At 46.0% G+C, this 27,976-nt stretch overlaps 2 protein-coding genes across 2 annotated transcripts; both read right to left on the bottom strand.

The window, feature by feature from the left end:
• On the bottom strand, window positions 1-9,057 carry SULT2A1 (sulfotransferase family 2A member 1). Its single transcript, XM_035135757.2, has 7 exons — window positions 8,889-9,057; window positions 7,203-7,341; window positions 5,816-6,024; window positions 4,853-4,979; window positions 3,456-3,550; window positions 1,924-2,104; window positions 1-1,138 (listed from the first exon to the last, which is right to left on the bottom strand). The coding sequence occupies exons 2-7, from the start codon at window positions 7,336-7,338 to the stop codon at window positions 987-989; spliced, it is 900 nt and encodes a 299-aa protein (XP_034991648.1). The 5' UTR covers window positions 7,339-7,341; window positions 8,889-9,057; the 3' UTR covers window positions 1-986.
• A 6,153-nt stretch (window positions 9,058-15,210) lies between these two features.
• On the bottom strand, window positions 15,211-23,331 carry LOC118094655 (zinc finger protein 391-like). The gene is made up of 4 exons (XM_035135220.2): window positions 23,187-23,331; window positions 21,784-21,944; window positions 18,538-19,293; window positions 15,211-17,233 (listed from the first exon to the last, which is right to left on the bottom strand). The coding sequence occupies exons 3-4, from the start codon at window positions 19,276-19,278 to the stop codon at window positions 16,418-16,420; spliced, it is 1,557 nt and encodes a 518-aa protein (XP_034991111.1). The 5' UTR covers window positions 19,279-19,293; window positions 21,784-21,944; window positions 23,187-23,331; the 3' UTR covers window positions 15,211-16,417.
• Window positions 23,332-27,976: the final 4,645 nt, after the last annotated feature.

Raw genomic sequence — 27,976 nt, 5'->3', positions numbered from 1 at the left:
GGCAATAGAGAAGGAGTGGGAGTCAAGTGACTGAACTTTGATCAGGTTCCAGATTTTCAGCCAATAGAACAAATAAATTTAATCCGTTTTTATTTTTATTTTTTTTAAAACTGTTTAGTTAGGAAAGGCATCTCATTAGCTCAAATCAAAATGCTGCCCCCCCACATGCTCTTGCAGGCCTCTGCCTTTGCCACCCATCCTTCCCTCAAGTTTATTTGATGGGGTACGGAAGCCCTTTCCCACAAATGTTCTAGAATAATAAATTTCTGAAATCCACACCGTTCTAAAATATTATCTCTGCTGTGGTTGTCTATAAAACTTGTTGTTGTTGTTGTTGTTGTTGTTGTTGTTGTTGTTATCAGTGCTTTTTTCTGCAGGCACGCAGGGGGACACATACCCCTAAACATTTTGTGAATCTTTGTACTTTTGTCCATTTGCTGTATTTATTTTTCCCTATTTGAACTATAAAATGGCAATTTTATTGAGTCAAAATGAGAGTACCCCTAAACATTTTTTTAAGAAAAAAGCACTGATTATTATTATTTTAAAAATCACCTCTCTTTTGCTTTTTACCATCTAGAGATTAATAGTGTGTTGCATCACTATATTCAGTTGCTGTTCGTTGCTTGCCTTAATAATACTATTTTTGAAAAAGAAACATCATTAGATCCCTGTTTCCTTCTGTGCAACTTAAGGCAGCCTCCGTCAGTCTCCCCCTGCTAATTCCAATGCAGCCTAGCTTCAGCCAGATGACTGCAGTATATGCCTTCACATGATACATCATGTGCCACTCTGTGCCCTGAAGCATAACATGTGTTCACATCCAGCACCCTGAAGCATGTGAAATTATAAAAAAAGTTATGAATTACTCTGAGCACATACATTTCCCCTACAAAAAAATACCTCTACTTTAGGGTTTAGGATAAAGGAAGGGCTTTCTTGGTAACAGACAGGCAAGCTTAAGCTGCGCTGCGGCATCTTTCAGTTCAGAAATTAAGGCCTTTTCCCGAGTGGTTCTCCTGCCTAGTGTGTTCCCAAGGGAATATTCCTTTCAGGCCCTCCATCTTCTCCTGGTAAACCTTGTCAAAGTATTCCGACTGTGCCACCGTGAAGTGAGTTTTCCAGTCTCCGCAGATGCCTAGAAAATGAGGACACGGGCGACAATTAAATCCAAACTACCTTTTATTAAACTTCTTTGGAGCTGAGCTTCCCAGCACTTTGCAAGTCAGCTCCTCTGCCCGCCAGAGAAAATAAGCACTGTAAAAGCCAGTGCTACTAGATCAAAGGGTGCCTTGAAATTGTGCAGGACACTTCCAGCAAAGGGAAAAGTGGCCAGTGCAAAGGCAGAGTCAGGAGGTCAGAGGTCAAAGTAGAAGCCTTCAGATCTCTCTCTCTCTCCCATGGAGCTGGTGTGCCAGAAGACTTATTTGGACTCTCCGTTATGGCCAGCCAGCCAAGATCTTTTCAGGTTGCTTAACTTCCCCCTTCTATTTTGTCACTGCCTGCCTCTTAGGCAACGGCGAAGATACTACATTGTTCTCTCCCAACCCATTAACAACCTAATGCTCTACTGTTGCACTAATGCTTGCTAATTATCGCCTGGTTTTTAATTTAGGGCTATTGGCCTCAGCACTGATTAATATCAATGTATTTTTGGTGGCGCGTCTCTGGGCTTGCTGACATGGAGAGGATTCTGCTGTGTCACCAGATTCTGCTGTGTCATCACACACACATCCCACTCCTGTCCCTGCTCCATCTCCACTCTCTCTATATTTGATTGTACAAGGTCACTGGTGGTGCCACCCAAGAGCGCTTTGTTGGCACTGTGGCTGGATTGTTCCTTTATCCGTGATCTGTCTGCCATGCCCGCTTCTTCCCCATCTCCTCTGAAACTATGGAAAAAGCTACTAGAGCAAGCCTCACCCTTCCTCAGGAAGGTCCCTTTCTCTTGGTCCATAAATTCCTTGGGAAGCATTGTTGAGTTGCACATGTCATTCCTCCTCATGGCTTCGAAGGAAGTGTTCTCCACCACTGATGTAATCGCTGCCTCATTGAGGTCTTTCCCTAGGAAATGGCAGAGGCGTTCCACAATACCAAACAGGTCCTGAACAGATACAGAGGGGACTAGTGTTCTAGGCAGCAAAAAAGTAAGACCTATGTTCTTTGATACCTGTCTTCAGTCTTAAGGTTTTGTATCTTGAAGTGTGTGTTTTAATGAAATTTGAGATGCTCATGGTGATGAATTGTGCACTCATCCTGCATCATGTCAAGAAACTGCAGAATATACAAAGCCCGATTTATCCTGAGCACAGCCAAATCCCTCTGTTATCATGCCCTGGGTTCTGATTTCCCCCGAAACATGAGACATAATCACTGCCAAGACAGAAGACTCGAGACAGCTTCTAGAGGTTTCACCATACAGTATATTAATAATGGTATCTGCCTGTTTATGATACTGCAATATTCAATGCAACAGCCCCGGGGGAAATGAGTAGGAGGTAGCTCTTTAAATAAAGATTAGCTTGATCCTGTGCATGTCTACTCCAGGGACTTGCTCCTAGAAAAGTGTGTCCATGACTGCAGCTTAAGTGATGCTTAGGATGCAGTTTAAGAACTGATAACAATGGAAAAGGAATACAGGTTGTGACCCGTGGGATGAATGAAATAAAAATGGGAGGCAGCATAGGGCAACTGGAAGAACACATGCTTTGCTCAGAAAAGGTCCCTGATATCACAAGGTTGGGCTGGGAAAGGCTCTTGCTTGAAACCTGTGAGACAGTGCAGTAGACTGAGCTAGATGGAGCAATGATCCGGCTTGGTGTATGGAAGGTTACTTGTTATCCTGTGTAAATTGTCTTTTCCCTCCATCACCTAGCGGACATTTTTGAATTCTGGGTTGCATCCAACACCTAGGGCTGCCATACGTCCAGAATTTCCCGGAAATAGCCAGGATCTGGCTGTCGGAAACAGTGTCCAGGCACAAATTGCTGAAATTTCCAGGAAAATCCAGACACATTGTAACCCATGTCAGAAGTGTAGATTTTGGCAAATTTCCTTAAAAATAGCTCAAAAACTACTTTTGTGTCTGAAGGGCAACCCTACCAGCATGGCCATTCTGCCTGTACACTTCCACTTGGACATTGGAATCTCCCTCTCCTCTCTCTTGCAGCCCCCTGCTCCCTCCCCATTGCAACTTCAAAATCTGCTCCATTAAGTTGGGGGACCCTCTGGAAGAGATTGGGGGTGAGGTACAAGGAGAAGAATAAGAAGTCCTGCTCTGCGGGTGGAACTACATGTGTGTAGCATTGAATTCAACCCTGTTTTCGCTTTGCTAAAACATTGTCTCATTTGTCTTACCAGTGAAGAACACGTGAAATAGGTTTGCATTCATTTTTCTACCAATGGGGAGGTTGCTTTACAGAAACCTTAGGGTGGGATCTGCCCCATGCTCTCACCTGCTTCAGCTCCTCGTAGCTGATGAAAAGGAGGTTGCTTTTGCCTTTCAGCTTCATCCAACCTGTGACGTGGTCAAACCACGATCCAAAAGGTACTGCACCAAAGAATACACGGAGATAGAGACATCAGTGATGGGTGGTGGACTTACTTTTTACAGAACCCCCCCCCTTTTTTTAAAGGAAGGGATGTAGCTCACTGGTAGAGCATCTGCTTTGCAGGCAGAAGGTCCCAGGTTCAATCTTTGGCATTTTCAGGTAGGACTGGAATTTCCCTTGCCTGAAAACCCCGGAGAGCTACTGCCTGTCATTGTAGACCAGTACTGAGCTAGATAGACCAATGGTCTGACTCACAATAAGGAAGCTTCCTATGTTCTCTCCATGATTAAAGATAATGCACAGAAGGGGGAATGGGTTCAAGCTTGCTGGCCTGGCCCCAATGTCACTGCACCTTGCTGGCCCTGACCCTGACTGCCACACATCCAAGGGTCCGAAAAGGTATGTCTCTGCACATACAGATAGATTTATGCAGGTAAGCAGCCACACAACAGGAACCCATATGAGAGTCACACCATACATGGAGCCACAATTCCCAGCACCTTTAACAAATTACAGTTTATTTGATTCAATAAGGATACTGACAAGCTGGAACGTGTCCAAAAGAAGGCAACCAAAATGGTCAAAGGCCTGGAAATGATGCCTTATGAGGAACGGCTTAGGGAGCTGGGTATGTTTAGTCTGGAGAAGAGAAGGTTAAGGGGTGATATGATAGCCATATTCAAATATATAAAAGGATGTCATATAGAGGAGGGAGAAAGGTTGTTTTCTGCTGCTCCAGAGAAGCGGACACGGAGCAATGGATTCAAGCTACAAGAAAGAAGATTCCACCTAAACATTAGGAAGAACTTCCTGACAGTAAGAGCTGTTCGGCAGTGGAATTTGCTGCCAAGGAGTGTGGTGGAGTCTCCTTCTTTGGAGGTCTTTAAGCAGAGGCTTGACAGGCATATGTCAAGAATGCTTTGATGGTGTTTCCTGCTCGGCAGGGGGTTGGACTGGATGGCCCTTGTGGTCTCTTCCAACTCTATGATTCTATGATTCCTTGGGGGAAGGCATGATTGTTAATGCTAAAGTGCTTTAAATATATGGTGTGGGGGTTCAACAATATCTGCAAGGCCATAGGCATAATTGGTTTCCCTTGTGGCTGCCACTGCTCAAAACCCATAGATAAACCATAAATTTGTCTCAGCTGTTATTTTGAAAGCCACCTGAGTGAGTGGACCCTCATTGCATCTTATGGCCATGAACTGCTGGGCGCGTGAACTGGATTTCCACCAAGGACATCCAAATGTCCTGGCCCCTTCTTCTTCCTCCTCCAGCCACCCACCCTCAATCCAACTCACCATCGCCACTCAGGAAACTCTCCAGGAAGTGGTTGAAGGATTCGGGGTCCTCAAAGGGGACACACATCTTGGAGAAATGATAGTAAGAAACAAGTACATCCCTGGGGTCCCGCAATGTGTACACCACCTAAGGGAGAAAACTTTTGTTAACTGTGGGTGAACACTGTCTTAGGGTGACTACAAGGAAACCATCTGAGCATTATGTTGTTAACTTTGGAACTTTGCATGACCCAAGGCTGAACCTCTGTGGTGAAAAATGGCTTTTGCCATTCAGAGTGATAACAGTGAGATGCTAAGGGCAGGTACAGACGAAACCTGGAATATGGTTCATTGGTGACTATGGCAACACCAACACTGATCACTTTAACTCAACTATACTATGTAGTTATAATTTTGGTTTTTGAGTCCTTGCAATGAAAATAGCTTAAGGTTTAAAAAAAAGGTAAAGGGACCCCTGACCACCGTTTACCTTCCCGCCAGGGCGATACCTATTTATCTACTTGCACTTTGACGTGCTTTCAAACTGCTAAGTTGGCAGGAGCTGGGACCGAGCAACGGGAGCTCACTCTGTCACGGGGATTCGAACCGCTGACCTTCTGATCTGCAAGCCCTAGGCTCTGTGGTTTAACCCACAGCGCCACCCATGCTTTTTACTTGAAGCAAAAAGAAGAAGAAGAAGAAGTCTGGCCTGGAGTTATAACGACAACTTTAATGACAAAACTTTTCCCCACCCCTGTAAATAAGCTGCATACCTTACCCAACATGGAGTTTTTCATGCTGAATGAGCTAGACCCACAATACTACAAAAAGGTTTGTTTTTTTCTTTCACTCCTGGATCAAATGAAATGTTATTTTCCACTTTCAAAGATGTCCTTCCCTTCACGCACAAGCAATCACCATAGCAGCACCCCTAGGCTCATTGACAGGACCCCAGGCAACTCCATACTCTCACCACTTACTCACCTTGGCTTTGGAGCTGAAGAAGGCTTTGGGGAAGATATGAATGGGGAGGTGGCAGGTGAGCAGCCGTGGGGGTGGGAGGAGATGCGCTGTCTCCAGACCTAGCTGGGTGGTGAACCAGGGGGCACGACAGGAATTAAGCACAGATTGATTCCAGGTTGGATTACCTCCATTGAGGATCAAGCTGAGGATCTCAATCATCCACACTGTTCCTTGATGAAGGAAAGAAAGAAATCCACAGGTATAACGAGGGTTGTTATTTTGTCGGTACCCACAAATTCATTTCACTTTAAGCCAAGCACACCATCATTTTCTAACAGTGGCTGGCTCAAAACCATTTGCAAAGCAATCTACCACAACTCCTACATCTAAATCTGGTCCAAAATTTGGGAGTGGGAGTGGTGAAGAGGAAAACCAGTCTTTGAATTTGATTTCAAAATATGCAGTGCAAACCTTCCTGTAAATGTCAACTCATAAGTGCATGCCTTTGAGTTCAATGGGGTTTACTCTCAGGTAAGTGGATAGAGGATTACATCCTTAATAAAGGTAAAAGGTAAAGGGACCCCTGACCATTAGGTCCAGTCGTGACCGACTCTGGGGTTGCGCGCTCATCTCGCATTATTGGCCGAGGGAGCCGGCGTATAGCTTCCAGGTCATGTGGCCAGCATGACAAAGCCGCTTCTGGCGAACCAGAGCAGCACATGGAAACGCCGTTTACCTTCCCGCTGTAGCGGTTCCTATTTATCTACTTGCATTTTGACGTGCTTTCGAACTGCTAGGTTGGCAGGAGCTGGGACCAAGCAACGGGAGCTCACCCCGTCGCAGGGATTCGAACCGCCGACCTTCTGATCAGCAAGCCCTAGGCTCAGTGGTTTAACCACAGCGCCACCTGGGTCCCATCCTTAATAACATTTCCCAAACATTCAAATTCAAGCAACATTTGAATCTGAATCAATTTTGAATCAAGCAAGTTTAATTTTGGATGTTGAGCAATCACATGTTTATTTTTTGAAATTCGGTGTTTAAGGCTGCTATTACAGAATTTAAAACCTTAAGTCTTTCCAAAGAATGTTAAGGCCACCGTCTTAATTATCCAGTTTCCAAATTCAGTTATGTGTGTCCTTTAATTTCCCCCCCTAAAAACTAAACAACTACAAATGTTTCCAGGGGTGGGAAGCAAATTACAGAAGCACATAAAAACAGCTACATTTTTGCAAGTGCACGAGAAAAAGATGGCATTGTGATATTTTGTTTTCTGGCCTGAATTCATAGTAGGTCCAAACATAATGGGCAGGGCTGTTCATTCTATGATTCTTTACAAATGTAGAATGTCTTTCCGTTTTGAAATCCCGTTCCCCACCCAATTCCCAAGCAGGAATCCCTCTCCTACCAGACTTGGGGTAAGTCACGTTGAAGATGTCGTCATCTCGCACTTCAAACTCATTCTCAGCAAAGCAAAGGTTCTCCACAGAATTATATCCAGGGGGGAACTTTATCCCCTTATAGTGGACATACTGGGCAGCCATCTCCTATGGAGCAAGAGAGAGAGAGAGAGAGAGATTTCAACATGGGGACAAAGCACCAGTGAAACTGTGGTTTCTTGATGCAGTCGGGTTGGTCTACTGTAGAGTGTGTTCAGGTGTCAGGATCATAGCTGCCAAGTTTTCCCTTTTCTCGCGAGGAAGCCTATTCAGCATAATGGAAAATCCCTTAAAAAAAGGGATAACTTGGCAGCTATGGTCAGGATCCAAGCACACAATAGTTTTGAATGGAGGTTTGCCATCACTGTGCCCTGGCTAATGGACGGAACTGCAGGGAGGCCAGCCAAAGAAGTCTCCTTGCTCCACTAAACTGTGGCCAGTCATGAAAGCCCTTGAGCCAAGCTAGGTGCACCTCAGTGAGGAGAGCTTTCCATAGATGTAGAGCTGCCATTGAACAAGCTCTTCATAGGCCCCAGCACTACATACTTCTTTCCTGTGTGGGGCAACCAGCAAACCTCATCCATAGATCCATATTCGAAGATGTTCTCTTATATCTTTGGGCCCCCAGTGTCCAGGACTGTGTAGCTGTAAGCACCTTGAATTGGGCCTAGAAAACAACTGGTAACCAGGGAAGCTGCTTTAAAATGGGATTTATACACAGCCTGCCACTCCCATAAGCATCCTCCTGACCATGGCACTAGTTGCAATTCCTGAACCAACTTGAAGGGCAGCTCATAGTAGTCAAACTTGGAGATTACAAGGGCATGGCTACCTTTGGTGCACCAGCTAAAGCCAAGCATTAGTATTCCTAGCTGCTGCACAATGATGGTTCAGTGAAGTGTTCGTTGTGATTTGGGGAGCAACTCGAATTACGCACCGCCTTCTTTTTCTATATATTTGCAGGTGCTGGTGTTTTCTGTTAGCAACAACAACATTGTCTCACACTGTTCCTTCTCTCTCCACAAGTAAAAAAGAAAGAAAGAAAGAAATGTCTGGTTGTTGTTGTTTTAATAAGAGGTGACAATCAGGAAGCAGGCCTGGAATATTCCTGAAGGAGCCAGATGGCTCTTTGCCCCACATTTCTGGGAATGTGAACTAGGGCCTATATGGAACCAGTAACCAGACTGCTGAACGGGACCCAATAGTAGGTATTTCCTTGTGTGGGCCCTGCTTTAATGCTGTTTCTATGTGCTGTGAAGTACTGATACACGAGCCCTCTTTGCCCCACGGTGTGTAGAAATAGGGTTGCCAGACTCAATAGAGGACAGGACTTCTATGCCTTTAATTGCCCTGCTCTCTTTTGAGTCTGGAAACCTTAAAGAGAAACCAGCAGACCCTTTGCTTGGAAATTAAACAAAGGGTCTGCTGGTTTCTCTTTAAGGTTTCCAGACTCAAAAGAGAGCAGGGCAATTAAAGGCACAGAAGTCCTGTCCTCTATTGAGTCTGGCAACCCTATGTAGAAACTGTAAGGGCCACGGGCGAATCAGCCCATGCCCGGCAAGAGGTGGAGCACAGCAACCTTCTTGCGTTAGGAAGCTTGATGTCGCATTCGCAGGAACACGCACACTCAATTTCCTCTAAATCTGTTTACTCACTTGTGCAATAATATGGCTTCCTTGGATGTGCGGGGAGCAGAAGTTCCAGGAGACCGCAGCAAAATTGCAGGGATGGGTGGGATAATGTGGCAACGTCTACTGCCAAAGAGTAACAGGTAGCTAAATCTCCCACCCGCTTGCCCCAAGCTCAGCCTGCTTGCTGCTTCTTCAGAAGGTCTTTATTAATCTTCTCATGTGCCTCAGCAGCAGCAGCAGCAGCAGCAGCGACCCAAAGGCAAATCATTAACAGAATGTCCCACACAGTCTATACAGCCCTCACTGACCCTGGCTTTAAACAAAAAAAGAAATGTGCATGGGTGGAAATAATGTGAATCAGATGTTGTGAGTCTCATTCATGGGCAGGCCTTGTTGTTGTGAGCGTTGCTTTGTCCCACTTGCTGCGGCTGGAATGTTTGTTGTTGTTAACCCCATCACCTGACACGCCACCCTCAGCCTTTCCTTGTCCACTTGAATTCAAAAGATGAAGATTTCTGCAGCATCCTAAAGTATCCCACCCCACCCCGCCCCGCTTTTGCTATGAACGGAGTTGCTAATTCACTGGATTAGCTTAGCCCATCTCCGTCGATGGAGCGAAAAATCGGAAAGAAACACAAAGCATGCTTATTTGCATGAAAGTACTGGTAGCTGGTAGTTAGACCACAGAGCCTAGGGCTTGCCGATCAGAAGGTCGGCGATCTGAATCCCTGTAATGGGGTGAGCTCCTGTTGCTCGGTCCCAGCTCCTGCCAACCTAGCAGTTCGAAAGCACGTCAAAGTGCAAGTGGATAAATAGGTACCGCTACAGCGGGAAGGTAAACGGCATTTCTGTGTGCTGCTCTGGTTCGCCAGAAGCGGCTTTGTCATGCTGGCCACATGACCTGGAAGCTGTACGCTGGCTCCCTCGGCCAATAACGCGAGATGAGCGCCGCAACCCCAGAGTCGGTCACAACTGGACCTAATGGCCAGGGGTCCCTTTACCTTTACTGGTGACTGAGGCCCATTGGGATCGCTGGAGCAGAAGGCAGGCGGACCCACAGGTGGTGGAGGGGGCTAAGGAGCAGTAAGCTGATAGGCAATGCTACCCCCCGGACTGGTTGCAAGATGAGGGGCAAGCTGGTGGTTGGTTGAGGGCAGACTGAGCTTGGTGAAGCAGTACCCCCATTCATTGTAAGTGACCGCTCACCACTGTCTTAGAATCTGCTTAAATATGACCCCCCCAAAAGCCCTTAATCTTTATGGTTGTGGATGTTTTAAAGGTAAAGGTAAAGGGACCCCTGACCATTAGGTCCAGTCGTGACCGACTCTGGGGTTGCGTGCTCATCTCGCATTATTGGCCGAGGGAGCCGGCGTATAGCTTCCAGGTCATGTGGCCAGCATGACAAAGCTGCTTCTGGCAAACCAGAGCAGCACATGGAAACGCCGTTTCCCTTCCCGCTGTACCGGTACCTATTTATCTACTTGCATTTTGACGTGCTTTCGAACTGCTAGGTTGGCAGGAGCTGGGACCAAGCAACAGGAGCTCACCCCGTCACAGGGATTCGAACCGCCAACCTTCTGATCAGCAAGCCCTAGGCTCAGTGGTTTAACCACAGCGCCACCTGGGTCCCCTTGTGGATGTTTTATCCACAAGCAAAGCTGGCATGAGGGGGGGGGAGAGAGACCACAGTTGGCAGTTTGGAAGATGCAAGCTCAACCTGGCATCCTTGGGCAGCAGCCAGGCCTCAACATCCTTGCAGGTCCCACCTGCCCTGAGCCCTGCTTGCTTTTTTTTTTAAAAAAAAAGATTCAGCCTGGTGCTCTGAGCAGCTGATTCCAGCTGACATTTTAATTCCACACTGATGTAGCATCACTCTCTCTGGGTACAGAAACAGCGGCTAGATCCAACTTGTTTGTTACTGCATGTACATACATGGATGGCTCAGTTGGTAGAGCATGGGACTCTTCAGCTCAGGGTCATGGGTTCAAGAGTTTCAAGTTTCTAGCTAGAACTGAAACTGTTTCTCTGGGAGCTCACCAGCGCCCTCCTTTCAGACCCTTCTGTGCTTCCATTTACTTCTACATTTATCAATATTGCAGGCATCTTAAATCCCCAAGGAATGTTTCATTCAAGGGGGGAGGACCCAGTGGCAGTACCCCAGCACTTCTCAGCCCTCAGGAAAGTGCAGTGCAGAATAATACATTACATCCATGAAGGTTAGAACCTTACATCTTATTTATTTTCTGAGTGTATTTATGACATATGTATCCTTATTCTTCCTCTCAGCCAAGCTGAAATACCCACTTTGGTAATGAATTGCCAGACTGAATAATGACTGTGATTATGCAAGAGGCAGCCTTGATAGTAGGTCTTCATCCGACAGAATATGTATTTTAAGAAAGTAGATATTTCCAGCTTGGCTGTGAAATGCTTTGCCCTTGGGAGTTAGTTACTGCGTTCATTACAGAGGCGAGAGAGAGACGCTATTATGTGTTCTAAAGGGGTTTCCCTTGATGATGTATTTCTTTTCTCCACCAACTCTTAAAAGGCTACATGTTTGTGTGTAAAGTGAGATCTTGATGAGGAAGAAAATGGTTTGAAATGTCAGTGAGCCAACTCCCCAATTTTATAAATTGGACAGTTGACGCACTTTGCAATGCAATCCTAGACCAATACATGTAAGTCCCATGGAATTCAATGGACCTTATTTTACGTTGGTGGGTATAGGAATGTGGCCTTATAGTACAAGTACTTGAAAGTAAAACCTGTTATGCACAATGGGACTTCCTGCCAAGCAAGTGACTACAGAATTGCAGTCTTAAGGCCCTTAATAGACACTATTATACTGTATGTGAAAAGTATCACATTTGGAATGAATAGATTGTATTTTTATATTGTTTCTCTGACTCTTTATCATATCTCTCCCCCGCCCACCCTGTCCAATTTTGTCATGTTTTGGCACATGTTGTTTCGATACTATTTTATTATTGTTTATGTTACTTCATCATAGAATTGTAGAGTTGCTTTACATATCTGGATTGCCAGGTTTAATAGGACTCTGTCCAGAATAGATGATATTCTAGCTTCAATGAGATGGGCTTTGTTTACAACACTTTTTACATGCCACTGAAATGGCGGCTAGCCTAGGGGTGCCGTTTCTGATTTCTAGGCCTCATGAGAACAATAGCCATTTTGTCAGCATAGGTGAGTACGTGTGTGTGTGTGTGTGTGTGTGTGTGTGTGTGTGTGTATGAGATACTTTCGATGTTCAGGCTGTAAGTGTTGCATTGCTTACACTCAGAAAAGTTAACTTGGGTTGACATATGTTCAGAATTTCCCAGACATACCCAGAATACTGCAATCAAAAGCAGTGTCCAAACATAAAATCCGGATATATGGCAATCCCTATTGGCAATGTCGCCTTTGCTAATTTTCCTTAAAAATAGCCGGGGGGAAACATTGTTTTTTTTGCGAAAGAAACCTCAACAACTTTGGGCAAAACTGAAACAAAGGTCAACAACATTGCCAAAAAAGCAACTTTTGTATCCCAATTTTCACTTTTTGAAATATGGAAACCCCAAGTTAAAGGGAGAAGGTTTACAGAAGGACAGAAAGGTTTCAAAACCTTTCCCCAAATCAACAAAAAGAGAGGGGTGTGCAATGAAGACTTTGTGCACTGTGGCCAAAAAATGTTCCCTGTTGTGAGGGGGGGCCCTGGAAAATGAGGGAGAATAGAGTACAGTGGTACCTCGACATACGAACGACTCAACAACCGAATTTTTCAACTTACGAATGGGGGTAATGGCCGTGCGCTTACAAGTGTCTCGACATCCAGAAAAAACCACAGCGGTTTTAGATAGGGATTTTTCGACTTACGAATTTTTAGATAGGGTTGCTTCAACTTACAAATTTTTCCGTTTTCAATGCATTCCTATGGGAAATCGCGTTTCCAATGGTGTTTTTCGACTTTTTGAGAAACACTCAACCCTGCAACTTTTTTTCTTACAGGCCTTACTCATAGAAATCATAAAAACCATAAAACTATATAATTGGGGAAAGATCCACAATAGTGTCCCAGATTATGGATAGTCTCCACCTTTTCTGAGGTAACTTTCAACCATAACACCTGTTTGCACCAAGGCAGGACCCTTCCCTTCCTTGCTTCACTGCACAGGTGTCCTCTGTTACCTCTGGACTGTTTCTTGGTTGGGGGTGAAATCTGATTTTGGCAAAGGGAGCCCAGTCTCTTACTCCTCCATGCCCTCTAGTGGAAGAGCCCTGAGTGTGCAGGATCTGTGGTGATCTGTAGAGCTTAAAGAATAGCTAGGAAAGTCAAAGTCAAAGATCGTTTTTTGTTTCCACAGGTGTGACCGGCCTACTTTGACTGTATGGTTTAAATGTGGTTTTAACAGGTAATTTCAAATGTATCCAAGAGGAAGGTATTTAAGCCTTGATCAATTCTATCTCTCCGCAACTGATGAGGTGTCTCCAGGGGCAGATTAAGAGTGTCATAAAACTGAGACCAAACTGGTTGGTATCTCTCATTCTGGGCTCTGAGGTCTGAATTGCTTTCACCTTTTAAAAAAAGGCCTCTCAGCAACTTACGGTATTAAATTAACATTGTTATGGGCAGGTAGAATATTCTTGTTGTTAGGCTGTTAAAAACATTTGGATTTTATGGATGTCTAGGTTTTGAATTCAAATCACTATAAAAGATGGAACAGTGAGGTTCTAGTCAAAATTCAAGGTGGCAGTCAGCAACAACCACCAAATGAAAACTTTGTGGCAGGTCACATTAAGTTATTGGTGTCCAGGTCTGTTAATCAGGCCACAATATCGGAATCCAGGTCTGGTGGTGATGAGTTTCTAAACACCAAAAAAGGTAAAGGGACCCCTGACCATTAGGTCCAGTCATGACCGACTCTGGGGTTGCGCGCTCATCTCGCATTATTGGCTGAGGGAGCCGGCGTATAGCTTCCAGGTCATGTGGCCAGCATGACAAAGCCGCTTCTGGCAAACCAGAGCAGCACACAGAAACACCGTTTACCTTCTTGCTGTAGCGGTACCTATTTATCTACTTGCACTTTGACATGCTTTTGAACTGCTAAGCTGGCAGGAGCTGGGACCAAGCAATGGGAGCTCACCCTGTTGCAGGGATTCGAACTGCCAACGTTCTGATTGGCAAGGCCTAGGCTCAGTGGTTTAACCACAGCGCCACAAAAACCACCCCTGAGCCACAGGGAGTTTTACATGTTTACATACACAGAAGTAGAGGCCAATGCTCAAGGCAAGGGTTCAAACCCTGCCTCTGTTATAAACTCACTTGCCTCTGGCAATCCACCGCCCTTTCAGCCTCCGCCCCTGCGTCTGCAGTATGGAGATAATACCGGCATGTAAGGATAACAGAGGCAATGGTTCGATTCAGAGTTCGACATAAAAAGATGTGTGCTGTTCCTTCTCTTCATCATCCCCTCGTGGGTGTTGAGATTAGCTTCTGCTTCTAGTCTGATGATTCAGTTAGATTTCTACACGCACCAAACTACTGTTTTGTGCAAACCATAGATTGCCCTCAAATCAGGAACCCAAACTATGTCCTGTTGCAAAATAAAAGCAGAACCTCCTAATCTCTTTTCCCTTGTGTGCAAAAGAAGCGGAAGGGAAAGCGCACCCTCATAACAGCAGATGATGGATTGTCATTGTGTCTGAATGTGAACTATTGAGAGATGCTATTTAAATTCTAAGTATATGTTTCTACTAAGGTAAAGGTAAAGAACCCCTGGACGGTTAAGTCCAGTCAAAGGCGACTATGGGGCTGTGGCGCTCATCTCGCTTCAGGCCAAGGGAGCTGGCGTTTGTCCACAGAAGACAGCTTTCCGGGTCATGTGGCCAGCATGACTAAACCACTTCTGGCACAATGGAACACTGTGACGTAAGCCAGAGCGCACAGAAATGTTGTTTACCTTCCCACCACAGCGGTACCTATTTATCTACCTGCACTGGCATGCTTTCGAATTGCTAGGTTGGCAGGAGCTGGGACAGAGCAACGGGAGCTCACTCCGTTGCGGGGATTCGAACCGCCGACCTTCCGATCGGCAAGCCCAAGAGGCTCAGTGGTTTAGACCACACACATAATTAACACCATTTGAATCTCATGTGTGAGAGTATGATGAACAGACAAGCTCCTGTTTGTGGATGTGAGATCCACTGATCTTCTCAATCTGGTAACCCCATAGAGCACAGGAATTTTTTCATCCCACAAATAAACTACATGCGTGTGGAAGTCACAAGACATAAAGAAAATAAAAAGAGGATTGCTTTTTAATTGAAATTTATTATTATTATTATTATTATTATTATTATTAATATTTGTATACCGCCCCTGTAACTGTAGATCTCAGGGCGGTTCACAATTTAAACATATAGATGGCATTTTCCCTAGCTTATTTCTGTAATACTGCAAATACCGCCTCTTGCTCAAAGGCAGCGATAGAGGGAAGGAGGCCCATTGTGTCAACAGCTTGACATTCTGCCTAAGCTACAACAGAGAAGAAAGGTTAAGACCTCCTCCCTCCCATTCCAAATACAGACAGGCCTGGCAATTCAATCTTACATCAACAATGGTGACAGGTCAGCACCTGAGGGTAGCAGGTTAGCTTAGGTGGCATATGGCAAGCCTAATGGAACCTTCAACAGCCTGCCCCTGTTCTGCCCCTCCAGCATCTGCTACCTGAGACAACTGCTTCGTTCTACCTTATGGTAAGGATGGCCCTGCATAATACAATACACACACAAACACACTCTCACAACACTGTGAGAGACTTGGCATTTCCCCCACATTTTTATAAAAAGAATCCACAAATTACTTTTTTTCAGAAGTTCTGTAAGCGCCTGCAAATATGCAAGGCGCTATAAGTCAGCAGTACTGCCCATCAGGGTATAAGGCGACAATACTCAGAACCATGGCTGTGCTTTTAAAAAAATAGTCAATGGAGCACATTATGCAAATTATGCCAATGTGCATACATTGGCTTATCTTACACAATTGCCTTCTGTTTTTGCTATAGCTAAGGAAAAGGACAAAGGGTTCCACAGAGCACTGCAGCTCCTGTAGATTTCCTGCTCAGCCCTATGGCTCTGATTTGCAAAACTCCACAATGCATGGTTTTCAACATTATTTCTATAATCTTATGGACTAGAAACACGCTTGCAGGATGAAGAACCAAGCTACAGCACAGATTCTCAGAGGGTGCAATTTTGTGTGAAATACATGGAGGCCCGATCCTCATACTCCAGCTACTATTTATTTTCGTGCCGCTGCAGGGGCGGGGAACCATAGTGCATTTGTGTAGAACAACGCACACCCAGGCAACCTTGAGCATGGCTTGGGGGATGTGCAAAAGGGCATGCAAGTGATGCTCTCCGTCTACCGCAGCATGCATGTATGGCACCGATGCAGGTTGGAGTGTACAGGTGAACAGAAACTGCTGCGTTTCTGTTAGTCGGGGCACGTAAAGTTACATCGAATGGCAAATTACTCTTTATGCCTGTCCTCGCTATCCATCCCGGTGGATTCGCTGGTGCTGAAGGAGATTGGACGGGTGCGCAAAGCCCTTCTGGCAGACAGAGCACTTGTACGGGGTCTCGCCGGTGTGCACCTTCTCGTGCACAGCCAGGTAGGCCAAGTCTTTGAAGAGTTTGCTGCAGTGCCGGCACCGGTGAGGCCGCTCGGTGCTGTGGACGCGCTGGTGCTGCAGGAGGAGCGAGGGCCGCGCAAAGGCTTTGCCGCACGCCCCGCAGGCATAGGGGCGCTCGCCAGTGTGAGACCGCGCGTGGATGGCCAGGTACGAGGACTGCTTGAAGGCCTTGCCGCATGTGGCGCAGGCAAAGGGCCGCTCCCCTGTGTGCACCCGTTCGTGTGAGGCCAGCGCGTTGGACTGCTTGAAGGCCTTGCCACAGAGGACGCAAGAAAACGGGCGGTCCCCGGTGTGCACCCTCTCATGGACACGCAGGCTGTGTCCGTAGGCGAAGCGCTTGCCGCAGACGCCGCAGACGTGGGGCTTGTCATCGCAGTGCTGCCGCTGGTGCAAAAGGAGGGCCCCCGGCGCGGCAAAGCCTTTCCCGCAGGCGGCACAGGCGAAGGGCCGCTCCGCGCAGTGCGTCAGCATGTGCCTCTGCAGCTCGTAGGGCGTCTTGAAGCGCTTGGCGCAGGCGGCGCAGCGGTGCGGGCGCTCCCCCGAGTGGATGCGCCGGTGCTCGGCGAGGTTGGAGGCGCGCTTGAAACGCTTCCCGCAGAGCTCGCAGCGATGGGGCCGCTCTTCCGTGTGCACAAGGGCGTGGCTCTTGTAGTCCGAATGGCGCTTGAACGAGGCCTGGAGTGGGAGAGGGAAAGCGGGGCAGAAAACAACAGGCTGACACAAACGTAGCAACCCCCAGGGATCCCCTGCCGGACAGTTAGGAATAATTTTCGGTGCCTGCTCCTCTGCATAAATTGCCTGTCATTTATCATATTGATAAAGCCACACAGAAAGAAGATGGTCATCTCTTTGGATTTTTGTATGGCTTAACCATGAAACATCCTTATGTAAGGAGCTCTGGTTGCTTTTGAATGGCTGGTGGCTACCAGCAGTTGCCCAAAATGAAAAGAATGCCTTTGGCTTTCCTGAGCTGTTTCCATCAGAACTGAACTGCTTCCATCCCAGCTGGTTGTTTATATATGAGAACTGCAACTTTGCAATGGTGTTGCTGGACTACAACTCCCATCAGCCCCAGCCAGCATGGCCAATGGTCAGAGATGGTGGGAGTTGCGGTCCAGCAACATATGGCAGGCCAAAGGTTCCCCACCCCTTCGTTAAGAACTGAGTTTGCTTTTTTCCTTCCCCCTCCCCTCCCTTTCTTCCTCTTGTGCCATGTCTTTTAGACTGTAAACTTGTTCATAGGGAGTGTCCTACCGGTACTACCAATCTTGTAAAACACTCTGGGAGCCTTTGGGGCTAAAAATCAGGATGAAAATGCCTTTTCAAAAGCGATATAGAATTATAGATCAAGGAGCTGCAAGGCAGAAAAGTCACAGAAGCTCAAGGGTGCATGGAGTGGGGTAGGATTCTAGAGGGCATTTTATAAATAACATTTTATTTTTAGAATTCTTTACACTTGCACTAGCCACTGGCTTTGGTAGAGGTTGAAGGACACAACCTAGCAGTTTTGAAAGTAGCTGCAGCAGGGAATGAGGGTGGAAAAATAGCCCCACAGCAGTAGGTGCCATTTGGTTCAGGGGAAACCAATGCCGCTTTAAGAAATATAACATTGTCTGTTCCTCAATTCTGAATATTTCTTCATACAGAAAATTAATTAATTAATTAAATTTGTATACTGCCCTTCATAAAATTGCAATATAAAGAACACAAAACACACACACACACATATATATCCCTTACTATTTCCTCCCAAGGAAAATGCTGCAGGGAAAGGCTCTCTGCCCTAGACGGTGTTTACAGGTCCAGGAAAGCAGGAAGCATGAATTAATACATTTGGTTCCTTCCAACGATGAGCTCTGCCTCAAAATACAAGTTGGATTTTTACCTTGCTCTAATCGTGGGAACCAAGGGTTTAGTTCTCTGTGTGTTTTTCCTTTCACTCCCAATTCTAGCTTCCTGCCTGCTTTCACCCGCCTCACCTGGCACAGTTGGCAGCAGAAGGGGCGTTCCTCATTGTGCACCACTTCGTGGCTGAACAGCTCCCATGCCCGCTTGAAAGCCTTGGCACAGATGGCACACTGGAATGGCTTCTCATCCACAATCACCTGCCGGATCTCAAAATCCTCCCCTCTGCAGTGCTCCAAATGCTGCGGCAGGCACGGCGAGAGCGCCACCTTCGTAGTGGGCACCAGCTTGGCTGAGGAATACACCCCATCTTCATTTATCAGCTGCACCACGTCATCAGAGCAGGGAGCTTGGGCATCTAGATTCTCCCGCACCTCCTGCCCATTCTCCGCAGTTCTCTTCTTCTTGCAGGCACCCTGACACTGTAGATGTCTCCCATGGGAAAGCCCAGCTTCCTCCATGCTGCCTATAGGCCTGCTCACCTCCTGGGCCATGAACCCTTGCTTTCTACACTGCTGGCGCTTGTAGCTGGAGAGGGAAGAGTGTTGCAGTTCTGCCACCCACACCTCAGTCTCGGAGGTAGCGGCATCGGCATCCTTGCCTTGCAATGAGACACAGAGAAAGTGTTTTTTCCTAGAGTGGCCTAGGGAGCTTCCGGCGGAGTCCAGCTCCTTCTCACCATCGTTCCAGTCCTCCAGGGATACCAGCAGCTTGGTTCCTTCAGAGCCGTTCTCAGGTATGCAACATGGTGAGAAATCCACTTCACAGGTGGGAGAAGAGGGAACGTCCACCATGGCAGGTGCTGCTAACTTCATGAGCCCAAGACTCCTCTACAAGAAATGACAAAAAATGAGTAATTTGCCTAGTGTTTCTTATTCCCGTTCAAAGCACTTCACACACTCCTCTCACTACCGACACTGTCCGGTAGGTCTGCGTTGTTATCACTGAAGATAAGTCTATGGCTGAGGGATGGTGGCTTGCCCAAAACCACCTGGTAAAAAGTTGAACACACAACTCAAAATCATGTCATTTATGTATGCCACTACTGCGGCCTGTGTTTTGTTAGTCCCAAAATGGAAAACAGGCGAGGTCCCAACCAAAGAAGAGTGGCAGCTTAAGTTGACAGAATATGTGCAGCTTGCAGACTTAACATATAGAATAAAAGAACAAGAAGATCATATGTTTAGAGAAGATTGGAAAACATTTATTGCATATATGTGAAATAACTGTGTACAGCTGAAAACGCTGGCAGCATTAAGATAAATCCAACAGTGTAAACAAGTTAAGATGGATGTAATAATGGAATACTGAATGGCATAGTTTCTGTAAAATATGCAGGGATTTATGATATGTAAAATGAACCATGGAAAGAGAAGAAGGGAAGTCATTGATATCTTTAAATTGTAAAACAGAAAATTTAATAAAAATTATATATATACTGTATTTACAAAATCATAGTCATTACATGACACCAATTCAAGACCAGAGTGTGTTTCTCAGGCTAGCCACATTCACCTGGCAAGCATGGTCCTCTCCTCTCGAAGCTTTGGATCTTTTGCTTCTCTGTGTGCTGATGATGTGTGTGGTAAATTGGGGCAGGGCCATAGCTCAGGGTTTGGAGCACATGGTTTGCACGAACAAAGTCCCAGGTTCAATCCCCGGCAACTCCAGCTAGGACTGGGAGAGACTCCTGGCTGAAACCCTGGAGAACCACTATTGACAGGAGTATTGGGCTAGATGGAACAATGGGCTGACTCAGTAGAAGGCAGCTTCTGATGTTCTTAGGTAATTTTGTTTCAGAAGCGGCCTCAATATTGCTCCAGCAGGGGCAGCTGCAAGTCAATCAATGAGAAAAGCAGATCACATTTTGTTGGTTCAGGAAGGGCAGTTTCATATGTTAAAGAAGTTCATATAACAGAGGATAAGATGGAACATTCAATCCATGTGCACATTTACCAAGTCCGTTTTGCAGCATGCACACAACTGCATGCACTAGAAAAACACAAGCACGCAAGGCTAAGCAGAGCAAAATATACCATTGTACAATAATCCTGTGTCAACGATATATTCTCTGCACATGAAAATTTTCCGTGTAAATTTTGTGTTGTGTTCTTGTTGTTGTTGTTTAGTCGTTTACTCGTGTCCGACTCTTCGTGACCCCATGGACCAGAGCACGCCAGGCACTCCTGTCTGCCACTGCCTCCCGCAGCTTGGTCAAACTCATGTTTGTGGGCTTCGAGAACACTGTCCAACCATCTCAACCTCTGCCGTCCCCTTCTCCTTGTGCCCTCAGTCTTTCCCAACATCAGGGTCTTTTCCAGGGAGTCTTCTCTTCTCATGAGGTGGCCAAAGTATTGGAGTCTCAGCTTCAGGATCTGTCCTTCCAGTGAGCACTCAGGGCTGATTTCTTTCACAATGGATAGGTTTGATCCATGGGACTCTCAAGAGTCTCCTCCAGCACCATAATTCAAAAGCATCAATTCTTCAGTGATCAGCCTTCTTTATGGTCCAGCTCTCACTTCCATACATCACTACTGGGAAAACCATAGCTTTAACTATACGGACCTTCATTGGCAAGGTGGTGTCTCTGCTTTTTAAGATACTGTCTAGGTTTGTCATTGCTTTTCTCTTCGTGTTCTAAGCCATCCTGATATCTACAATGCGTGCCTGTGAGATGTTATATACTCCGTAACTTGGAACGATATACTGTTTTGTTGGTGTGAAATACAGCTTGATTTCTCAAGACACTTTACAATGCCAACAAAGTACATACGAAAATATTCAAGTGTTTGTGTGTGTGTTTCTGTGTGGAACAATCAAGTTTCCAACCACAACTACTAGCTATTCCATTATGGAAAAGGATGCCTTCTGTTTCTAGGAATATTCTTGTGCATTTCTGAATTCTCCACATATCATGAAACGTGGCTGCCGCAAAGCAGTAAAGACCTAATGGGAGCCACTACTAGGTATTTAAAGGACTTGGGGCACAGTCCAATGACACAAACTTGCACAACATTTGAATATGTTAACTTATATGCATAGATGTCTCTGGAAAATTAAGATGGTGCATGGATGGAGTCTCAGCAGCACTGAGCTGTGCAGGGTGCCTAGTTGACCTACAGGCATTTTTTTTAAAGGAAGTTTTTACACGAGAGAGAGAAGGAATATGGGATCTGTGGCCCATCACAACAGGCCCAGGGCTTTGGTCCCCCTCAGCCACTTTCTAACAATGCCCCTGGGATTAAGGAGTGCCGCTACTTTCACCCAAAATGGCGGAAGCCTCAGGAGTCAAGTGATCTACCACATTTTCATATACTTACCTAAATGAAGGTCTTCATTTTAAGACTATCGGCAAGTGAAATGGAGTGTGGATCCTGCCACTATCATCCTTTCAAAATAGCAGTTGGCAGCAGTATGGGCCATCTCTTCAATAACTAATCCAACAAATAACAATGCTGGGAGTTAACTGGGCTCCTTGACCCTATGCAAAAACAGGAGAAAACATTCAAAAATATGACTCTGGAGGCCACACAAACACATGCAATGTGTTGTTGTCTACTGATGACATTCCCCACCGCAGGAAATTCACAATATATGGCATGTAACCCATGCTCCAATCATCTTTGGCGCTGTGGGTTAAACCACAGAGTCTAGGGCTTGCTGATCAGAAGGTCGGCGGTTCGAATCCCTGCAACGGGGTGAGCTCCCCTTGCTCGGTCCCAGCTCCTGCCCACCTAGCAGTTCGAAAGCACATCAAAGTGCAAGTAGATAAATAGGGACCACTCTGGCAGGAAGGTAAACAGCGTTTCGTGCGCCGCTCTGGTTCGCCAGAAGCAGCTTTGTCATGCTGGCCACATGACCCGGAAGCTGTCTGCGGACAAACGCCGGCTCCCTCGACCTATGGGCAAATGCCCTAAGCAGCTTCTCCTCTGAGAACGACTGACAGACAAAACACCCCTACCTTGAAGGCACAGAAATTCAAAATAGCCCTGGGACTACTGGATTTCAGCACGACCTGCTGAAATTAACTCAGCAGGTGACACCTCAAATAACATTTGGGAGGTTTACCAGGTTTGTGGAAGGTGGAGAGCACAGTACTGAAAGACAGAACCTCAAACATATGGTGATTGATTTTGCTACTTCTGTTTGTTCGTTTGTTGGTTTGTTTGTTTATTAAAAAACGTTCCCCCCCCAAAATCCCAACTCTATCCTGCCTGTTTTTCTTTTATTTAGGTAAGGAAGAAGTGCAGGTGGCAGATCAAATGGCATTACAGCCGTCATCCCGCTGAGCGGAGGGGAGAGGTTGGAATTCCCATATTCTGTTTCACCAACTGTGTGTGGCACGTCTGAATCCACTGCTAAGAAGGAAAAAGAGGCGTGGGGAGGCAGGGGGGGCAGACGCACCACCTCGGCATTGCTAAAATCAAATCAGGTTCCCCACCTCCTCCATGGGACAAGCCAAAGATCCCACGTCCCTCCTTCCACCTCTGTGGGGAGGGCTCTCCCTTCTGACCCTCCCCTTCGGAGGCAGGCTCAGGTGTTGCCATGGGGGCACTGGCAGTGGCAGCCTTTGGGGATCGGGGTTCACGGAGCCGCGCCCGAGAGAGGCTGCACCGCCTCCCTCTGTGGACGCCCTAGGGTGGGGTGGCAAGCGTGGCGCGGACCCCTTCCTCTCCTGCGGGAGTCGGGAGCGAGGGGGGCGGCGAGCCGTGCCGCGACTCACCCTTCGAAGCCGCCCGCCTCCTCTGTCTCGCTCCTCCTTCCTCCGCCCCTTTTCCGCCGGCGCCGCTTCGGAGCTCTCCCAACCCGACCCCTTCCTGGCGGACACGCGATCGCACCAAGAGTTGGGCAGCCCTCCTCTTCCTCTCTGCAGACCCGGCAGCACTTCGAGGCGGCGGCAGCTGTAGCAGCAACGCTGGTGCATGTCTTAACAGCCCCCCCCCCAACACATACACAGCGCATGCTTTCCATCGCAAATGCGCATGCACCATCTCGCTGCCTCCCCCCCCCCCTGCATTGGATTCCGCAATGGATCAAGCGCCGAGCAACTTCTCTTTCCTCTCCCTTCCGTGCCATTGGCCTCCCCTTTCTTTGCTGCATAGGGCCAACTCCTAAGGGCCGAGGGGCCCTTAGCTCCGCCCCAGTAAAATATTTGAGTCCCCCCCCCGTTAGTGGGCATTGTCATGCAAATAATGTGTTGCGTCTTCTGATCAATTACACGGGGCGGGGCTGACCTACTCCCCCTCCCATCATAGAATTGTACAGTTGGAAGGGACCCCCAGAGTCATCTAGTCCAGCCCCCAGCAATGCAGGAATCTCAGCTAAAGCAGCCATGGCAGATGGCCATCCAACCTCTGCTTGGAAACCTCCAAGGAAGGAGAGCCCAGCACCTCCTAAGGGAGACTGTCCAACAGCTCTTAATTGTCAGAAAGTTCTTCCTGATGTTTAGTCGGAATTTCCTTTACGTGAAACCAACGTGGCTCATGGTCAAGGGCTGATGAGCATTGTAGTCCCGACAACATCTCTATAGGACCACAGATACCACCTTCCTTAGATGGAAGAAGCTGGAGCTGTTCAGATGCCAAGTACACTAACTGGCGGCAGTAAACACAGTCCCTGAGTTGTGTGCATTGCTTCAGCAATGTCAACAAGGCTGTAAATGTCCCGGGAGAAGAACGTTTTGAACCTTGGAAGAATAGCTAGTCTCTCAGTAATAGATCTGGTTAAAACTGAGAATGTTAATCTGGTGTTTTTTTAAAAAAATTGAGAATAACAGAGCTTTTAGCAGTCCACACTATAAGAATATGTCATATAGCATTGATTGATTTGCATTACCATGCTGGTCATGGGCTAAAGTCATAGGAAAGCTTTTTTATATATATACCAGGTAAGACCATGTGTTTGTGGGGCTGCCCTTGAAGATAGTCTGGAGACTGAAACTAGTGTAGGGATCCAATGAGATCAGGGGGTCACCGGTCCTGAAAGCACTGCACTAGCTGCCAGTGAGCTACTGAGCCAATTCAAGTTATTATTAGTAGTAGTAGATGGAGCCCTAAATGGCTTAGGGCCCAAGGGCCAACCAAATCAAGCTTCTTGGTGATGCTACTGCTGCATGGTTGGCACTGACCTGCTGTTCCCTGTTTTTGGGATGCCCTCCCCTGGTGAGGTGCATCTATCTCCCTCATTATTTACATTATTGACTTTCAGGAGGAAATCGAAAATTTCCTGGCATTCAGTGGCTGAAACACTGTTCCTGGCAACCCTGAGATCACTGGTTCAGAGAATGTTTTAAACTTTTTAGAATGTAACTGTTTTCAGAATGCTTTTTAAAAAAAATGCTTTATTGTTGATGTGCTTCTTCCAAAGGAAAGACAGGATATATAGCTACAGCCATTGCGGGATTGGGATAGCAAGGTGTTCTATCCAATGTGTCCATTCCCCACCCCGCCCAGGAAACCTAGAACCTAGCTGCTGCTTTCTGTACCAGCTGTAACCCCCAGAACAACTTCTTCTGGATAGCTCAGTTGGTTAGAACATGGTGCTGATCATGACAAGGTTGCAGGTTTGATCCCTGTATGGGACAACTGTGTATTCTGGCATTGCAGGGGGTTTGAGTAGATGATCTGCAGGGTCCCTCCCAACTCTACAATTCTATGATTCCAAAGTAGCGCCCCCCCCCCCCCCGAGTGCATTGCAGTAATCCAACCATGAGGTTACCATTGCACAGATAACTCTGCTTAATCCAAGAATGACTGTAGCTATATATTTCCACTCCCAAAAAGAGGGCCAAAGATTATTTCAATAAAATGTGCATACACTAATTCATATGTATAGATGCACTTTGATGTTCATAAAAATGCAATACAGTGGTACTGTACCTTGGTTCTCAAACTTAATCCGTTCCGGAAGTCCGTTCCAAAACCAAAGCGGTCCAAAACCAAGGTGCACTTTCCCATAGAAAGTAATGCAAAATGGATTAATCCGTTCCAAACTTTTAAAAACAACCCCTAAAACTGGAATTTAACATGAATTTTACTATCTAACGAGACCATTGATCCATAAAATGAAAGCAATAAACAATGTACTGCAGTCACACAATCAATCAACCAATAGTTGAACTGGGTTCCACACAGTCACAAAAACAAAGAAAAAGAGCCACAAAAACAAAAAACAAATAGCAAAAACAGACAGACCTCAGTGCAACACTCAAAACGGAGCACATTCAGCTTCCAAAAAATGTTTGCAACTGGAACACTTACTTCCAGGTTTGCCATGTTTGGGTTCCAAGTTGTTTGAGTACCAAGCCGTTTGAGAAAGTACCAGTACGTTGAATGTATGGTGTGTACACAACATTGAACTGGTCAGGTCTCCAAACTGAGGACTGTCCTCTGTAAAGTAGGACAGGTGAACACCCTCTTTAGTGCACATAACAACCTTAAAAGATGGTATCCCCAACATTCATTTATTTTCTGTTTCAGTAAATGACTTGGGTATTTTTTGAATGTAGAGATGTTAATGCAACATGGAATGAATGATTATCTGAGTAAATACGTAAATAAAGTCTCCCCAAAAAAGAGATAGTAATTGACTATCAGAAGACAGGGACTGCCTCAGGTAAATGGGAAGAGTTAGCGATTATGATTAAGGACTGGTGTGAGATTTACACAACCCAAATATGTTTTCCTACAAAGTCTCAGTGGAAAAGCTGACAGTAACTCCCCACAGGATTTTATGTTTCACCCTGCCCTGAGCTTCGAGGAAGGACTGGCTGCAACACTTCAGTTCCCCTGAGTTTTTAAAGGAATCTCCATGACAACTCACCATAGAGTGGGGGAGAGCCAGCCATGGTCACCATGGAGACTTGGAGGTTGCGATGAGGATGGAGCCAACATTTAGTTACACAGTACTCCATGGGGAACTTTGTTCAGCACGCCAAAAACAAAACAAAAAACCCCAAGTACTTTTAGTGTGCCTCAAAAAGGTTCAAAAGGCTTTCAAGGTCAACAGTTTGCTGCAAGCCAAGGCTTAGGGTCAACCTTGGAATAGTTTTAATATTAGAAAATGGTTGTTTGTGTGCGTGTGCAGAGTGCAATTCTCTCCTAATTGCAGCCAGCATCTCTACATCTAGGAAATGTTCCAAGGGCTACCTCTCTCTCTCTCTCTCTCTTTCTCTCTCTCTCTCTCTCTGTGTGTGTGTGTGTGTGCGTGTGCATGGATTGCTGACAGTCTTCCAGGTATCTTTTCTGCCACAAATTCAATCGTCCAACTATTCCCTGCCAGAAGGCAAGACTACCCACTTCTCCCTTTGGTACATTACAGTCCGAGCTACCCATTTATAACAATGTATATCTATGTATAAGCATCAGCTGTCTGTTTTGTCTTTTTCTTCCTGTGAAGCGTGGTCTGCTACCCCAAGCACCTCAGGTTTTGCATAGCTACAAAAAAAGTCTTGCAAAGTTTGCAGAGGAGGAAATCTGTCAGCTTCTGTACATGGAATGGGTGCGGGGAGGGGAACACCTTGCCTTTCATTTCAGGCAGCAGGTCCTAGGCCAACCCTGGGGGCCAGTCATTCCCCCCACCGACTTCATGGCAATCAGCAAAAGTCCCTTTTCTTTTTTCTTTTTTTGAAAAACCTTTATTTACTTATAAAATTTCAGAAAACAAAGTACATAAGAAAATACATACAAAAGCACATATTATTCAATTACAAAAACGAAACAAAATACATATAGCAAATAAACAATATTTTCGAATTGTGCCGTTATGAGATCGGCCTCCGAATCTCGGTGATTTGAGATTTGATCTTTACAATTTTTATAATCTTGAACCGAGAGGCTCGAAATATAAAAGCCAAATAAGAAGAAAGCAGGAGCGAAAAGAAGACAAAGGAGAGGAGAGATCCCAGGTAAGTCAATGATAGGGGAAGGAAAGGAGGGGGTAAGACAAGGGGGGGTAGGATAAAATAAAAAGGGAGGGAAAACAGGGGGAGGAGGGGGGGGAGAAGGAAAGAAAACGGGAAAAGTAAAAGTAGGGAAAGTAAAGGTAAGTATGATATAAAGTAGAATAGAGATGTGACTTCCAAACACTTATCATCGGTTCCCTCTCATTATTATGTTCTATTAAGCTTCTCCTTTTCTTTTTAGTTAAATATCTTTCTCTATTCCCATCACCTTATTTCTTATTCTCTTATGTCTCTCAATCTAAACATATCACTAATTTTGTGCTTATTTTTTGTTTATAAAAATATTCGTCCACATATTTCCATTCCTCTTTAACTTTTTGTTTGGATATCCTTCTAATCACTGCAGTTAACTTTGCTAGTGTCATGTATTCAGTCAATTTTAGATACCAATCCTGAATGGTTGGGATCTTATCTCCTCTCCAATTTTGGGCGATCAGCATCCTGGCTGCTGCACACGCATAGAGTAGTATATTCCTCCTATCCGATGGTATGTTCTCCGGGATCATGCTTAACAGCATGATCTCGGGTTTTTTCTCGAATGTAAATCTCAA

The sequence above is a fragment of the Zootoca vivipara genome, chromosome 13, assembly GCF_963506605.1.
Source record: "Zootoca vivipara chromosome 13, rZooViv1.1, whole genome shotgun sequence".
In the NCBI taxonomy this organism is placed as follows: Eukaryota; Metazoa; Chordata; class Lepidosauria; order Squamata; family Lacertidae; genus Zootoca; species Zootoca vivipara.
This window is presented reverse-complemented; position numbering and strand designations above follow the sequence as displayed.

What these genes read in the sequence shown, in the direction of transcription:
- SULT2A1 (XM_035135757.2), bottom strand. Translation starts at nt 7,338, where the DNA reads ATGGCTGCCCAGTATGTCCACTATAAGGGGATAAAGTTCCCCCCTGGA. An exon ending in CGTGACTTACCCCAAGTCTG is followed by an intron (nt 6,025 to 7,202) that starts GTAGGAGAGGGA and finishes TCCTTCATCAAG; the next exon opens with GAACAGTGTGGATGATTGAG. An exon ending in GAGTTTCCTGAGTGGCGATG is followed by an intron (nt 3,551 to 4,852) that starts GTGAGTTGGATT and finishes TCTTTGGTGCAG; the next exon opens with TACCTTTTGGATCGTGGTTT.
- LOC118094655 (XM_035135220.2), bottom strand. Translation starts at nt 19,278, where the DNA reads ATGAAGTTAGCAGCACCTGCCATGGTGGACGTTCCCTCTTCTCCCACC. An exon ending in TCTGCTGCCAACTGTGCCAG is followed by an intron (nt 17,234 to 18,537) that starts GTGAGGCGGGTG and finishes CTCCCACTCCAG; the next exon opens with GCCTCGTTCAAGCGCCATTC.